Genomic DNA, 15,895 nt, shown 5'->3' with positions numbered 1-15,895 from the left:
GTGGGCAGGGGCCTCGGGCACTCACAACCTTCTCTCCCCTCTGTTAGCACAGTCCACTGGTGCGCTGCCTCAGGCTGGCATGGGGACAGACCAGGACCAGGCAGTCTCACCATTTCCTTTCCCAAATCCCACAATCTCCTCTAGAAATGTGGCACTTTCATACGGAAGGAATAACAATACCTTGTTTACGAAGTAGAAGATGGCATAGATCAGCACGTAGAAGGCAGATCCTCCAGACACCAAGAAGGTCCTCCACCACCAGCGGTAATCCTGGCAGGGTGAAAAGCCTCATTATCCCACAGGCTTCCTTTTCCTGCATCACCATCTCAGGTTCTCTTCCTTCAAAGGAGAACCACAGTTTGGGGCTGGGGCACTACTTTGTCACAGAAGTGTTTCCAAACAAAGAGGATGAAAAGCTGACAGTGAAACAAAGCCAGGTCAGTATCACAGCACCTGCTGCCGAACAGCATGGCTCACCTCTGGCCCCATGTTTCATTTTGTATGTGGATGGAATGAAGTCAGTTTCTTTAGGAACAGATATCAGCTCGAAATACCCTGCTCCCAGCAGAATTTCTTGTATGAAACCATAGTTCCCAGCCTCACAGATAATCAAGTAGCTACAATTCTCCTTGAAGTCAAGAGGCATTAGGAGCAATCACGCTCACGAAGCTGGGCCATGCTAGATTTCTGCCAAGCAGCAGCAGTAACGTGACCTGTGCTTTTCCAGAAGCAAGTACCTTGAGCTACCGAAACTACAAATGTGGAAATCTCACCTCAGCACAAAGCTGGAAGTACACCATGACAATGCTGATTTGGGAGCACGATACCACCAGGATTATAAACACCAGGAAGAGGAAGCCAAAAAGGTAATAGAACTGGTTCTCCCAGATTGCCTGAAACAAAGACACAGCAGAAATTTGTTTCCATGCTACTGTGATCAATTGGTGAACATGAGACTAACTTCTAGCAGCTAACCCAAGGAAAACCGAGATGCCCCTCAGCCTCATGTAGATGAAATTGCAGATCTAACGCATTTCACAGGTTAGTTCAGAAGAATCAGATTGCAAAAGGTGCCCAAATACAGCTCTGAGGCAGTTTGTTCATTCCCCTTTATCTCCCTAGCAATGGAACAGCAAATGCCTCCCTGAACACAGAAGGGGAAAAATGGGCAGCAGCTGGAACAGTTCCTTGACATAAGGTTACAGTAAGCTTTCACTTTTACCACCATCCTTCAAATCACCAAGGAGAGTCCCATAGACACCTCCAGGTGGTTTCAGCTAAAGGACAGTCTGAAGAGACCCACAGCCCAGTCCTCTCTGGAAACAACACCAAGCAGCCTGGGGAGGACCTGCTGGCCCCTTCTGCAGGTACAGGAATAGGGGAGTGCTCCAGTTGAAGCCCCCTCCCTTTCAAAAGCTTTGGCACAAGAGGAATCCTATTCAGGAGCAAAGTGGGTTAAATGCTTACACTGAAAATGAAGAACAGTTCAATGAACATAGCTCCAAAAGGCAGAATACCAGCCATGAGAATCCTATAGAGCAAGGAAAAAAAAAAATCATAAGCAGCACAATATAACTGTCTGGCCATTACAAGTCCCCTGTAACCACACAGAGTGCTCCTAGCAAAGCGCTACAGCTCCAGATTACTAGAATAAATCTCACACAGTAAATGGCACAGCTGCTCCCACTGTTGAGCACATACCACTTTCATAAGCACCAGCCATTCCACATCACAATTATAAAGACTGTCTCTGATATCACATTACTTGAAGAAACACATTTGCCATCTGTCTGTGTCCAGAGAACAGCAGAAGATGATGTTCAGCGACCCAAAGAGACTGAGGGGAGGGGGCTGAACTCACCGTATTTCCTAGACACTCACTCACCCAACAAATTTATTCATATACCACCTCTGCTCCGGGATCTGCCTGGGGATCTGATTTGTCCGTACAGGATTGTCATACGGCTGTTTGCGAAATCCAAAGTAGTAACCCAGGTAGACCAAGGGCAAGGAGATCCCAAACCACATGCAGAGCAAGGCCACCATGGTCGGGAAAGGCACCTGGAATCACACCAAGAGTCACAAAAGGGAGGCTGACAGCTCGCCTGCCCAAGACTGAAGTCACCAGCCAGACCAAAGCTCCAGTCAACCACTGCATTGACACCCACATATAGAAAGATACTGGGACACTAAGCAAGCCACCGCCAGCCCAGTCCCCCTCCTCCCACCCAGCAGGCTCCAGCACGAGGCAGTACCTACCGCCCCAGAGGAGTGTTTCCCCCAGATGAAACAGTTCAGGATGAAGCAGATACCAAAGACGACACCCGGATACAGGGTAGCTGTCTGCAAGAGCAATCACAGGTTAAGAGAAAACACGTGACTAATCAGCCAGATGTTTCTCATTAACGAGTCTGTTGCTGCGACAAGGCACACATGGAGGAAGCATCCCTTCTGCTGCAGCACTAATACACAGCGGGTGGGCTGCAGGGAGGATCTCAAACAATCCTCTTGCTTTACCACAGTACATGCTCTGGTGTTCACCCTTCCACATACAGCTACAAGGACTCAACCCGCACCAGATCTCTGCAGTACAGCCAGGCTGCGACCAGAGCTACCCACAAGTATGCGTGGAGCTTATCCACGTATCTTGCCATCATCAAACCTGGATAAAAAGCACAGAACACCACGATACTCACACAAAAGGCTCCCTTCTTCCATCGATGTCCTTTCAGAGTCCGATATAAGCGGCCAGCAAAGAATCCACCGAAAACCCTGGACAAGCCAAGACAAAGAAAATTAGCTTTCACTGTTGGGGAGAGGGAGAGGAGGGGCAGGCAGGACAGCACTGCTGTGGGAAGCAGTGGAGGCACCTACCCCATGAACATGAAGAGAAAGCAGGCGGTAGTCATCAGTGCACCCCGGCTAGAAGGCGACAGCATCCCCAGCATAGCAACAACTGTGGAGGGCAAGAAGGACAAAGAACAGCGGCTCTGACCTACGTGTGCGAGCCCGCATCTGGAGAACAGGGGCCCGTCCCATATGCAGATCACAGCTGCCTGGAATCTCTGCCTTCTGCACAGACCTCATTTCCTTCAAAGCATAACGCATCCTCAGCCTCCAGCACCGGCCAGAGAGATGCCACAGCTTTGATCTCAAGCTACGGACCATGCTTTGGCCTCAATTTCCGCAGAGATCTGAGCAGGTGTGGCTCAGAAGGCAAGACACACGTGCAAAAGTCTCTCAGCCCACTATCACCCAGGACTCCTATCTGGATAACAGGAAATATAAACACAGAAAGATGCCTTCTAGATAGCTGGGAAATGCTATCTAGAAACTCTGAAATGCTGAGCACAGGCCTATTGCCTTGGTCAGCCCTGCAGCAGGAAGGAGCCTTATGCGACCTCACTCAAGCTAAGGTGAGCACAGGTTGAAGTCAACGGGAGCTACAAACACCCCTGAGCATCGTTCTGCTTCTTGTTACAGCCACCCTGTGCAACATCTGCCACTTACAGATGACAATCAGGATCATACAGAAGAGCTGAATTCCAGAACCCAAGAGAGAGCTGAGGATCATAGGATACTGTGGAGGCCTGAAGACATCTCCATGCACAAGTTTCCAACCAGATTCCTCCATGGTATCTTCCTGTAGCAACAAGAGGATAAAAAGGTAACGTAGATATAATACACCAGAGGAAATTAAGGTCCTACCACAGCCAGCCCAAGAGGTCAATTTCTCTGTATCTGGTTCTTCTACAGATTTTTATCATTCTAGTTAAGAAACTTCATTCCTCCTGGCCTTAAAGCAGTTCAGACCTCAACTGCCAGTGCACACAGCACACATTTACGCAACTGTCTGCAGTCATTACTGAGGTCTGAAGACATCTCTGCCATCGTACACAGACAGCCAAAGGTGCTGCGACAGCACAGGACAGAACTGCCCCTCCCATCTTCAGGGCTCAAAGCAAAACAAGGGCAAGAAAAGAGACAATACATCCAAGTCTTTAGACTAGATCTCTCCTCTCCTCATCTGTGCTTCCCTCCCTGTCTGATCCCATCCCCAAGAACAAATGCATACAATGTCATCTTCCTTGTTGTAGTTGGCAATGTCCTTCCGGAGCGTCCGGATGATGATCATGCTGAGAATACCTGAAAAAAGCACAAGTCAAGTTTAACTTAAGAGGCTCCCACATGGCTGTGCCACTCTTATGATATGCAACTACATGGCTTCCACCAACACACAGTTCTGGCTAGGAGAGGAAGCCTTGAGCCATTTTCCTCAGCCTTCAGCAAAGACAGAAACAAAACCCCAGGAAGTAGGGAAGGTACTATTCCAGCAGGAATGGGGCACTGTGGCTTTCCTCTGGGTTTTGTGGTTTTTGTTTTTTTTCCTTAAGTATGGACATGCATATTTGCATTAACCACATTCTACTCCCTCAGCTACCCCAGACAGAGAGCAGAAGTGGGTAATTGTCTGACCCCACAGAGTGCTGCCTGAACCGGGACATTTTATCTGCTAATGTTCATTTCCTGCCCCTTGTGATCAGGCTCAGATGTGGCCACATCCTCCTTGACCATCTGCAGCTGAGGCTTAAAGAAAGTTCCCTGCAGATTAATGGTAACGCTTTCTTCTCATCACCTCACTCACCTGAAAGGAAAAAGACGACCACAACTGAGTTAATGATAGAAAACCAATGAATCTGCACATCGCTCATGGTCAGGTAGGTGTCCCAGCGAGAAGCCCATTTAATGTCACTTTCCTGAAAGAACAGGAAAGTTCTTCGTATATCAGCACATTCCCAACGTCTTCCACACCACCTCTGTGACAGACACTTGGAGCACCAACTGCCAGCCAGCCAGGGGTAGCGACTTGCCAGCCAGCTTCCCATTACTCCCTCACCTCCCAGTGGACAGAGTAGGTGAAGAGCAACTGGTTCTCTTTAGAAGGATCTACTTCCTGAGGGGCAGAACCCGTAGCTTCAGGCAGGGTGCACATACTCTTCTCATCAGCCTTCAAGTCTGTAAGGGAAGACATCGCACACACCAGGTCAGCTGATCCCTCAGGCACCACCTCCCCGACTGCCCATCCTGGCCCCAGGTACCCTTAAAGTGCAGAGCTGAAATTGCTCCAAACACTGCAGGGGAAGCCCTCATTCCTTTCTCACCTGCTTCGCAGTTTGCAAAACTATTCTTCCCATTGGAAGCAGAGCACCATTAGCAAACTTTAAGGAAAGCTGTGCATAGGGCTTCCCTGAACTGGAAGGATAAAAGCCAGAGGCTCTGAAGCAGAGGATCCAGACCACAAAAAAAATCCTCTGTTCCACAATATGCTGAGAAGACCTCTCCAGCAGAGCCTGCCACTGCCAGAGTTGCACAGCATGATACACACGATGAGCAGCTTCCCTTCAAGACACCTGTTTCATGTTGGGCTTACTGAGGTAGGAGTGTTTTTCCCCTAATTATTATTTCTAAAATTCAATCCCCCTAGAGTAATTGCAAACATTCTGTGGGTCTCTGGACTAGCACACAGCATCCCAGTGGTGGAGATCTGGGCCCCAACAAGAGCTAGGTGCCATGCATTCTTCATGCTACATAACACAGTGCAAAAAAATCCAACCCCAAACATGTCAAACTCTGATCTTTTTATATGAATTAATTTTCCATGGATTGCATTTCAAGGATCTCTCTCTCTACTGTTGGTTCTTCCTTAATAACAAAAGGGTTAATTGTTCTTGTAATTTGGACTCTCTCCTTTCTGTGCCCCAAGACTATAATGGAAGCAACACCTGGCAACCTGCTACATCAGCGGCATTCAACCCCTTGCCCTACAAGAGATTCTTCTCCCTCAGTCCCCTCCCTAACAGTATCTTACCTTCCAGTTTAATACTTTGGGGAATCACTTCAAAACGCACAACCCTGTAGGTGGGCTCCTGGTTCTCTTCCACATCCTCTCTGTGGTAGTAAAGGATGAAGGAGAGGTGGTTGTGCAGGTAGAACTAAAATAGATTGACATTAAATAAAGTGTTAGCGCCCCAAGGAAGGGACAGGCAAAGATGAGAAGCAATAACTACAGAAAGCAGCTTCAGTGAAGAAAACTAGACTCCAACTGTTCCTACATGCATTGTGCTACAGAGCAAGATCAGGCTAACACCTTCCAAGGCTAAAAGAATAAGAGAAGGGAACAGAGACATTGAAAAGGTTAATGCCTCAACCACTCCAAGCATCAGGAACAATGTTTGGTCTATTTCTGGCATGGAAAATACCATTATATTTCACATCTCAACCAGTGGCAGCAAAATCACCAAATTTAGGTTGGAAAGACCATGGTAGCTACAACCGCAAGTCTCCTGCCTGCTTTTTCTCCCAGACAGACATACATTCCCCAGACTCTGTGGGGACCCACAGCTGTCCTCAGCTTGTGCTTTCAAAAGGCTCTTACATGAACAAAGTACAATGACCCAAAGGAGGCACAGCAGGTTCATCCACCCGTAAGAACTTGGGCTCAAGAGATCAGAGCTGTGTGTGGCACTGAACACTCGAGTATGATGAACCAATGTGTGTTAAGTCAAATAGCTAATCTTAGGGCACACAATCATGGAAAATACCTGCCAGGAACACACGTGCTATGTTTCCATTTGCAAACTTAAGCAGCTTTTCCCCCAGTAAACACTTGACTATTTTTTTTTTAAATACAAGATGCTCCAAGACTGTCAAAGACGAGCTAGCCTTTGGGGTACACTGCCTTTGCTCTGCTGAGGGGAAATGACTGCATGAGTCTGTCTGACATTACATAGCAAGTCAAAGCTAGGACTCCTGGCTATCGTACCAGTAGTCTAGCACCCATCCCCTTCTTCCAATAAGAGACCTCTCTCTCATATTTCCACTCTTTATAAAAGCCGTTGGTTGCATTCCTAATTCCGATGCTCTCTGGTAGACTTCTGACAACCTCTGACAGACACCCAGATCTCTTCCAGGTACCCCTCAGACAGCATCTGCAGTCTCTACCTTGTTACCGTCCATAAATCCAAGCCTGTATCCATGCTCAAACTGCACATCCTTCTCCTTCTTCTTCTCCTCTTCCTCACGATTGGAATAAAACTCCAGCCGTGTTGCCACAGGGAGGTTATCAGCAATGCTGAAAACACAGATTTCAGATCAAATTTGTCCACAGCACAGATTCCCCCTGACACAAACCCATGCTTGAGATGACTCACAGATGGACATAATAATCTTCCCTGATCCTCTCAGCGATCAGCTTGCTCTGCTCCACCGTCAGAGTCACTGGCTTATTGGGAAAGTTGCACAGAACCTCACATTTCTTCTCCACATTCATGGAAACCTGGAAAGGGGTATTTACAATTCGGTCCCCCCGAAGAACCTCACCTGGAAAACAGGAAAATAAGGGCAGGGTGGAAGACGGCCAGGCTTCTCGCCACTGATCCTACCACCGGGCTGGCAGCGCACTGTACAGCTGGAGTGACAACAGCAAGTCCCCTTTGTTACCACAAGCAAGGGTAAGATTGAAGGACAGTTTAGCTATTTTCTTGGAAGTATCAAGCACTATTTATAAAGCAGGTTATATGCCCTCCTTCAGGAAAGGCATTTCCTCTTTCCAATATATGGACATCCTAGTTTGCAAACAGCCAGCATATAACAAATTAGAAGAAGTAGGCTCTCCACAAGCAGTTTATTAGAGATGACATTTGCAATTGCTTTTACTCCTGTAAACATACCCCCCTCATGCAGCTTATTAATGGCAGCCCACTTACTGCTGGGGAACATGCTGTTCAACAGATACGTACCAAGATTCTCAGCCTTGTATGTTATCTTGGTGGGTTGGCAGAAGGGCAATGAGTAGTACTCGTACGGTAGCTGGGTTCGTGAGCTGGTGAGCTTCACAGCCTGGAGGAAGAATGGAAGGATTATTCCCATGAAAGAACTCAGATAGTTTCCTGTCCTCTCAGCATCAGCCAGAAGCTGAAGCTTACTTCAAGACACCTCCCATAAAGGTCACTTTTGGAAGCTGTTAAATAAATCATAAAAAAAGTTAAAAAAAACAAGACGGATGTTCCTGGGAGAGCTGCAGCTTTCTTTCCTTTTGCGCAATTCCTAGTTGTACATTCTCTACACTACGATTTAGTAGCATTTCAATCACAAACAGTGAAACACTTGAAGAAAGAAGCGTGGTGGATTGGTTTCACAAATTTATGACTCAGTGGAGTCTTAAGAAACAACGAAGAGCTCAAAAGAGATTCGAGACACACATTTCATACAAGACTGCAGTTATTTTCTCAAACAAATAAATAAATCACGTCACACTGGACCTACAGTTCAACAATTTTCACCTCTGCAAGGAAAGCCAAAGAGCCATCAGATTGGGAAGACAACGGATGGTGACAAGACCCAAACATTTCTGGAGAGGTCCCACAAATCACATGGCACAAGGGAAGTGTGGAGATATACCATGATAGCCAAGGCCACAGTTGCTCCGAAAACCAGAAGTGTTTTGTAACACAGCCAAGCTCATTTATTGGAAGCGCGGTGGCAAACCTGCTGACTTGCCTTATCACTTGAGGAAACATTTGGCTCATGAAATCCCTTTGAGAACAGTCATTCCAATACCCCCTTCTTCTGGGAAGCTTACTGTAGCCACAGGCAAGTCTTGTTTGCTTAAAAATAACCTACATCTGGCAGCCTGTGGCTGAAGAGAAAACTGTGTTGTGCTTCATATGGGAGCAGCCAACCTCAGCATCCCCAAGGGTGCTGGATTTTGCTGAGACAGAGGCCACAGCTTTAGAAAAATAAATGAAATAGGCTATATATTGCTGATGTCTGGAAACCAAGCCTGGCTTCCTCCTGTACGGGTGAAGCAGTTCCATTGTTCACTATCGGCAATACTGCACAGGTACAGCCCTTCAGCCAGCCTGGACTGTAAGATGTACAACGCTCAAGGACAAATGCCTGCACTTGGAAAAGGCTTGTCATGGATTTCACTTGACTTGAAGACACAACATGAGCAAACTAAGTAGAAGAGAAAATTGAAAAGGTCTGATTCAAACCACTTCTTCATTCTACCATTCACCCACTACCTAAAGGCCCACCCTCAACAAGCACTTTGAGAGTCAGTATAATGCTGGAGACAGATCTCTGATTAAATTCACTTCAAAGCTAAAGTGAGAAAGAGAGCTCTTTTTCCCCAAATACAGCAACATCTTAAGGACTTTGGTGAAACTGCTGAAGAAACTTGGCAGAAGATATGCAAGACAGAAACTCATGTTGCCAACTGCAGTGTACAACAGCACCAGTGAGCACTTGAGGGCTGCTCATCCCCAACACCCTACGCAAACGTGAAAAATATAAAATATCTGCCCCCAAAATTTTACTAACAGGATCCCCAAATTTGACTTTCTAGTCCCACTTAGCTGCTACGATACGAAGAAGGAAAAAACCAAAACACAAGAAAACCCATACCAAACAGACTATCAGCTCCATCTAAGTTCATCCTACCTTTATTTCTACAGGATCATTGCGATGGAAGTTGATAGGAGCCACACCAGGTACATAGAAAGAGTCTGTGCTGTGTAGCAACAACAGCAAGATGAGTGTATACCTTAGCCTTTCCTGCAAAAAATAAGAAAAACCATTAAAATACAACAGAAACGTGGGAACATTAGAGATTGACAACAATACTGCAAGTGTTCATCCTAGACTTGGAAAGGCTGTACAGTCAGGCGATTAAACACAAATTAAATTCAGAAAAGCTATTCTTAACTTCGTTTTGCGACTCTCATCACTTCACTCTGCACATCTCTGTCTCTTCCTCTGCAATTAGGAAAACATTGGCTTTGCTCAGCCGCAAGAAAAATGCATTTCTTATCTGTAACAGGCTTCATCTAGCAGGCTGTCATCTGACTTTTCTACTCCCACCCATTTAACACCCCTGTGTTAGAAAACTCCATGGATTACTAGAGAAGAGGGTCGTAGTCCTGGCACTGGGTTTCTGTCAGCTCTGCACAGTAGCCACTGTGGACTGATGGTCACACACTGCTGCCTGCAGTAGAGTAAGTGTAGGGTAAGGAGTGACACCAAACTAACCGCTGGCTGCATCCAAAGGGACGGTCACATCACCAGTCCCTCCTATTCCAATCTTTTGTCGTCGCCCCTCCTGGCCACAACACTGCTCAGTCACATGGCAAAAAGTATCCCTTTTTCAGGGAGCAAGGAGATAGGTCAGGCTGGAAGGTTCAATCAGTTCCACGGAGACTCCAACACAAGCCAGACCCTGCACGCCAGCTGCAGCAGCAAACCCTCTAACAGACTCTGCTACCTCCCCAGTCCCTACCAATACTTCAGGTAACCTAGCCCAGCTCAAGCGCAAGCAGGAAGGCTGTGAAATGAAAATCAAGCTTTAAAAAGTATGAGTAATTAGCTGGATTAGAATATCAGCTCTACTGTTACTAGCTTCAGCCCGTTCTCCTAAACTCCCTGTACGGTACCACTGGAAAACCACACAAAACCCGGAGTCTGGTTTGGGACAGCTCTTGAGCTAATGCTGCAGCCACAACAAACCCAATTGCTGCCTTCCACTGCACGTCCTCAGGCAGGGCAGGCAGAGTCGCTCTCTTGTGCCCTGCTGCCCCTCCACCCACACGCAGGAGCTCTGCAATCAGGGGTGGGAAGACAAATATAGAAGGGAAAAGGGAGAGTAAACAGACTGACCAAGCAAGATGGGCTTGGACTGAAAAGAGCCACCACCAGCCTGGTGCCTGCTCAGGGTTCAGCACTACCCTCCCACCAACATCATCTGGGCAGGCCATGAGGGAATGAAACCCAAGGCTCCCTCATGGACACAAGACCGATACCACAAGCAGCAAAGGAGAAAGCACACCGAGCCCCAGGCTCCCAGCAGCTGCCTGCAGAGCCTGTCCCAAACAGCCAGCCCTGGCACGGCTGCTCCCCATCAGCAGTGATCCACCACGAAGGTGGAGAGGAGCTGGGATCCAGGACCCAGAGGGCAGCTGGCCAGAGCTCTGGGCACAGCCACAGCCCCAGGGCACTGCCAGCAGCATCACTCCTCCCGCCTGGAAGGGATAGGCTGTTACAGCCACAGCCTTTGTCAGCACAGCACTGGAGCATGGTCAGCACGCACCCAGCACCAGAGGAAACATTCAACAGCTTCGCATTCACAAGCCAGGTGTGGACAAATAGCAGCTCTATCACAGGGATCCTTCGTCAGGTCAGGGGAAAAAAATAATCTGGAAAAAAAAAGATAATCTGCATTCATTGCCCCCACACTTCCTTCCACCTTATTCTGAGGCTAGTAAGGTACACTTGGCCCAGACCAGCAAGGGCTAACAGAGCATCCAGAGTTACTGGAACTGAGCAGGATGAAATAAAGAAGTCATAAAAGTTGGGGGTTTGAAAAATCTAAAATGCATTTAAGATGCAAATGCTAGGCACCTACATAAACTGTGTTAATTCTAAATTATCGCTATATCTTTTTTGTGTACAAGGGAGACTTTCAGATCTATTCTAGGCAAAGCTTAATGCAGGCAAAAAGCCTCATCTGGGAAGGAACCGGGAAGCACTCTTTCTAAAATTGCTTGGACTTCAATACCAATCTACCTTGAAACAATGCGGGGCTTGTTTTCTGTGCTTCACTGAATTTTGCCTTCTATGATCTTGTAAAAGAGTGCCCTGCGACTCTCCAACCAAGTAGTCCCTGGGCAGGTGAAGCACTGGAAGGAAACAGCACTCTTGTCCTACATCATGCTTTCCAGCAGCCAGCACCCTGCAGCAATTTGCTTGCTTTGTTTGTCACCGAAGTGCCCGACACACAGCCAATATTACTTAATAAAAACAAAAAATACACCAGTGCCATCCTTGCCCTGAAAAGCCTGCAAGACAACAAAATAAGGACGAACTTTGGAAGGTGCCCAGGAGACATGCAAGCATGGAGAAGGTGAAAATTTTGATGACACCTTTGGCAGAAATCAGGCTCTTTGCATATAGATGACGATGACTCAGGCAGCACCAGGGAACAGGAAAACAAGAGGGAGACTATGGAAAGCCTTGCCAGGAAAAAAAACATTTTATAGCAAGAAATGGGAACGCTGGTATGCAACAGGTGGGGGGAGCTTTGGAAGTGAAGTTTGAAGGAAATGCCCAGCGCAGTTTCCCAACCCGGCAGCTCACACCCAGCAGAGCACGTGCAGGTTGAAGCCAGGTGCCTTTATCAGGATCTTTGCTTTCACATTGACAGATGTGCTTCATCTTGTCCAAATGAAGGCAGCAGCTTAGCAATGACAACATGGACACATGCCAAAACATCTGCATAACTCATGGGCCTGGCCAGGCAATCATCTCATTTGGGAGATGCCCGCAAGCTAAGTTATCTCCTATGGAAAGTTAAAACTCACAGGATGGAGCTCTGCTTTAGCTGTCACAGAGCCCTGGTGAGGCACAGACTTCCAGCAGACAGGAGACACTGCTTTCGTGGCCTTTACCAATTATTTACACTTCAAAACATATGCACAAAAAAAATAATAAATCTCTCAGATCACAGCCTTGCATCTGAGATGCCAGGAAATTGTTCAACAAACCAACAAGTAGCACAATAAATATGCACAACTCCAGATCAAGAAAAACCCAGTTGCAAAATAACTGACTAAGCCTTGTTATTTTACTATATGCATACATGGCAGACACAGACTTGCAAGAGGGCCTTTCTTAGGAGGGTGTGACCTAAATGAGAGAAGTAACAGCAGAAGCACAATCAACCCCTCCTGCCCCTGTTCCCCAAATCAGCACTACTCACACTGAAGTCATCTATCACATGCAAAGAGCCTGCTGAAGGAAAGCAAACTTCTTTCTCTCAAAAACGGGGGAAACAGACTTGGGTGTGGGGGTGTGGCTATTTCAAACGTCACTATATTCTTTCTGCATGCAGCACCCTGGCAGAAGTCACACTCGGATTTCTCTCTCACACCAGTGGAAAGTAGCCTGGGGAAATCATAGCAAAGAGCAGGCAGAGCGCGTCACCCCGGGACCAGCTGGCACTGCTGCCAGCACAGCCACACTAACCACCCCTCCGAGCAGTGGCGGCAGCCACTCTCCCCACCAGCACATAACTTGGCACTCCTGTCCTCTAAGGGCAACAGCAACTACTCTAAAGTCTGTGGGATCTCTCCCGAAAGGTTCTGAAAATCTGTTCCTATCATTACCTTTAGAATGAAGCACTTCGCTGTAAGAATAAATTAATACAAACCTTCCTTGCAGCCATTCTAACAGTATTTCTTGTCCTGTGCACAGCAACAAGAACAGAATTTTGCACTCAAACCCTCTCTGAGAATGTATTTCTGGGTAATTATCACCAGACGATATCTGCAAACAATTCCAGGACACAGTTTCTCTGATTTACCTCACTTAGAATGACTTAAATAACACTGCCATTTTCTGCAAATTCACAAAGTTTACAGAACACACTGGAATTGAAATCACAGGAATTGTTTAGCCAAATCCCAGCTTGAGCAAGCACAAAGAGACCCTACAACATGCATTTATGCCACTACCAGGCACATGTGTGTGCTTCCCTATGGCTTGCACTCCCTGAAGCCACCACTGTCAGGGTCTGAACTCCAACATTTATTTAAGGGAAGGGGCAAAGAGAAGCCAACAAGAAGTTTTTCCCTGTGGCACTCTGCCACACGCTCCAACCTAACCCAGAGAGCCCATGGCTGGGCCATTTGAGTCCAGGACATCCCTGCCCAGGTTGCTGGCAATTATTTTCTACAGACTGACAGCTTGAAAAAAACTTTGAACAGCAGCAGCAATTTCAAGCATCCCGCAAGCATTTTAATAGAGCTGATACTGTACCAGGGCTGGTTTACATCTTACAGTTTCATAATCCATGCAAACTTAAGACCACAATATAGTATTTGCTGAAAGGAAGGAAAAGGAAGCAACAACGATGGATATCATATGAACAAAATGATGGACATCGTCCCACCTCTTTTCTGCACAGAAGGGCAAGAGGGACATCAAAAAGCCATAATCAAGAGGTTTTAACTTTCAAAGACAGTTTCAAAGAAAAACAGGGAAAACACAAGCTATGCTGAGCCACTTGTCCAGCTGGATTCACAAAGCTCTGATCCCTTTCTGTAACCATATTAAAAAGTTTTGGTAAGTGGAACAGGGTAAGAAAGACATAACCCACTGCTTCGTGGGAGGAAAAAACCACCACATGTAAGAAAGCAAATCAAAGCTCTCTCCCACATTTATTCTACCTTCAGGCACATTAACAGGACATGCACAGTGCTAACAGCACCTGCTCTTCACCCCCTTCGAGGTGCCAGCCTGACATTTGCCCCCCTTTTTTGAGGGCTGCCTCATTAGATGTCCTTAACAACTGTTTGGACAAGCTCATCTTTATTGCATCTCTGCCCAGCTCACCCTTGCACTTGGAGGAGTCACTGAAAGCCTTTCGATAGGAGACAAGTGCTGCATTCACATTGATTTCAGAGAGCTCCTTTGACACCAGGAGAGCTGTTAGCAGTCTTCTCTGCCTTTCATAAAAGAGAAGGCTACAAGGAAATTCCCAGTAGGACCATCTTCAGCTCTCAATGCCAACTCAGATAATCCCTCCTCCCTGCCTGGGAGGAAAGCCAGCAGAGTATGAAGATACTTAAAACAAAATAAATGAAAACCTCCGCTCTTCCAATCTCCATTCCAGTTTCTGTCAATCTTTAAGCTACATGAGTCACCTCACATCCCCCTCCCTGGCCAACAGCGACCTTTGTATCAGCACACATCATTTATCCATGCAGCTATTCTTACACCACACTATCAAGGAAATATCTTTCTGTGAAAGCAAGGAGAAAAGTCCATTTTTCTACTACAACACTTCAGGCAGATAACGAACATCTCAGCAGCTCATTTTCTTCTCCGTGAGGTGGCACCGATGCTCGCCTGCCTTAGCAAATTCCCACCAGAAACATCTTCGGCTGTCCAAGGATTCCGGGAATAACTCAAGAATAGAGACGCGGAGACACGGGGAGGCAAAGCGACCACTCGCAGCCCGGGTCGAGAATCACCCCGTGCAAACCGCACCCAGAGCGACAGCCCCGCACCCGGCCCCGCACCCGGCTCCAGCCAGCGCTTCCCTCGAGCGAAGCGCCGAGGGGGGAGAGGCCGGCAGAGCCCCCGGGCCGGCCCCGCGTCCCTCGGCCCCGCCAGCGCCCGGAGCCCCGCACACGGAGCCAGGGCCGCTGCCGAGGGAGCGCGGCGCCGCCGGGCAGGGCCCCGCGGGCCCCAAGGGCTGTCCCGCCCCTGCCCTCCTCCCCCGGTGACACCGCCGGTCGCCCCGCGGAGACGCGGGCGGCTACGAGGCCCCCGCCGCGGTCGGGGAGCCTCCCCCGGGCCGGGCCCGGCGCAGCCCGCGGGGCGGGGGCCGGCGGGGCCGCGGGCCGGGCGCCGCGTCCCTCCCAGTGCCCCGCAGGCTCGGGCCGGAGCCCCCGCACCGCACCCCGCGCCGCGCCACCTGCCCGGGCCGGCCGGGCCCGCCCCACGTCCCAGGAGGAGGCGGCCGGGCCAAGGGGCCGCACCGGGGCCGGGCCGGGCGGCTGGGCCGCCGCACTCACCATTGCCGCCGACGCCGCCATCTTGGATCCACGTGTCGGGGCGGACGTCAGCGGAAGCAGCGCACGGTTGGCTGCGGGGCTTATCGCCATGGCGACAGCGGCCGCGGCTGGGCCGGACGGCCGAGCTCCCTGCTGCCGGTGCGGGGCGGCGCCGGGGCCGGGCCGTGCTCAGCCCTGCCCTGCTGCCGGGTGGGGCGGGCCGGGGGCCTCCGCTCCGCTCCCCAGCGAGTCTCCGGCCCCGCGGAGCCGGCCGGGGTAAG

The 15,895-nt window shown here is 48.8% G+C and overlaps 1 protein-coding gene across 1 annotated transcript in view; it reads right to left on the bottom strand.

The window, feature by feature from the left end:
• Nucleotides 1-15,895, bottom strand: part of TM9SF4 (transmembrane 9 superfamily member 4) — an 18,316-nt gene extending 2,421 nt beyond the window's left edge. The window contains exons 1-17 of the mRNA XM_080404393.1: nt 15,636-15,895; nt 9,505-9,618; nt 7,800-7,899; nt 7,212-7,380; nt 7,003-7,132; nt 5,870-5,993; nt 4,898-5,016; nt 4,646-4,757; nt 4,076-4,146; nt 3,511-3,643; nt 2,875-2,956; nt 2,697-2,772; nt 2,260-2,343; nt 1,886-2,061; nt 1,468-1,531; nt 774-893; nt 181-270 (exon numbers count right to left, since the gene is read on the bottom strand). Of these exons, the coding sequence (XP_080260519.1) occupies nt 181-270; nt 774-893; nt 1,468-1,531; nt 1,886-2,061; nt 2,260-2,343; nt 2,697-2,772; nt 2,875-2,956; nt 3,511-3,643; nt 4,076-4,146; nt 4,646-4,757; nt 4,898-5,016; nt 5,870-5,993; nt 7,003-7,132; nt 7,212-7,380; nt 7,800-7,899; nt 9,505-9,618; nt 15,636-15,725 (1,854 nt within the window). The 5' untranslated portion in view covers nt 15,726-15,895. The remainder of the gene's footprint in view (nt 1-180; nt 271-773; nt 894-1,467; nt 1,532-1,885; nt 2,062-2,259; nt 2,344-2,696; nt 2,773-2,874; nt 2,957-3,510; nt 3,644-4,075; nt 4,147-4,645; nt 4,758-4,897; nt 5,017-5,869; nt 5,994-7,002; nt 7,133-7,211; nt 7,381-7,799; nt 7,900-9,504; nt 9,619-15,635) is intronic.

The sequence above is a fragment of the Falco punctatus genome (genome assembly GCF_963210335.1).
Source record: "Falco punctatus genome assembly, chromosome: 10".
NCBI classification, from domain to species: domain Eukaryota; kingdom Metazoa; phylum Chordata; class Aves; order Falconiformes; family Falconidae; genus Falco; species Falco punctatus.
This window is presented reverse-complemented; position numbering and strand designations above follow the sequence as displayed.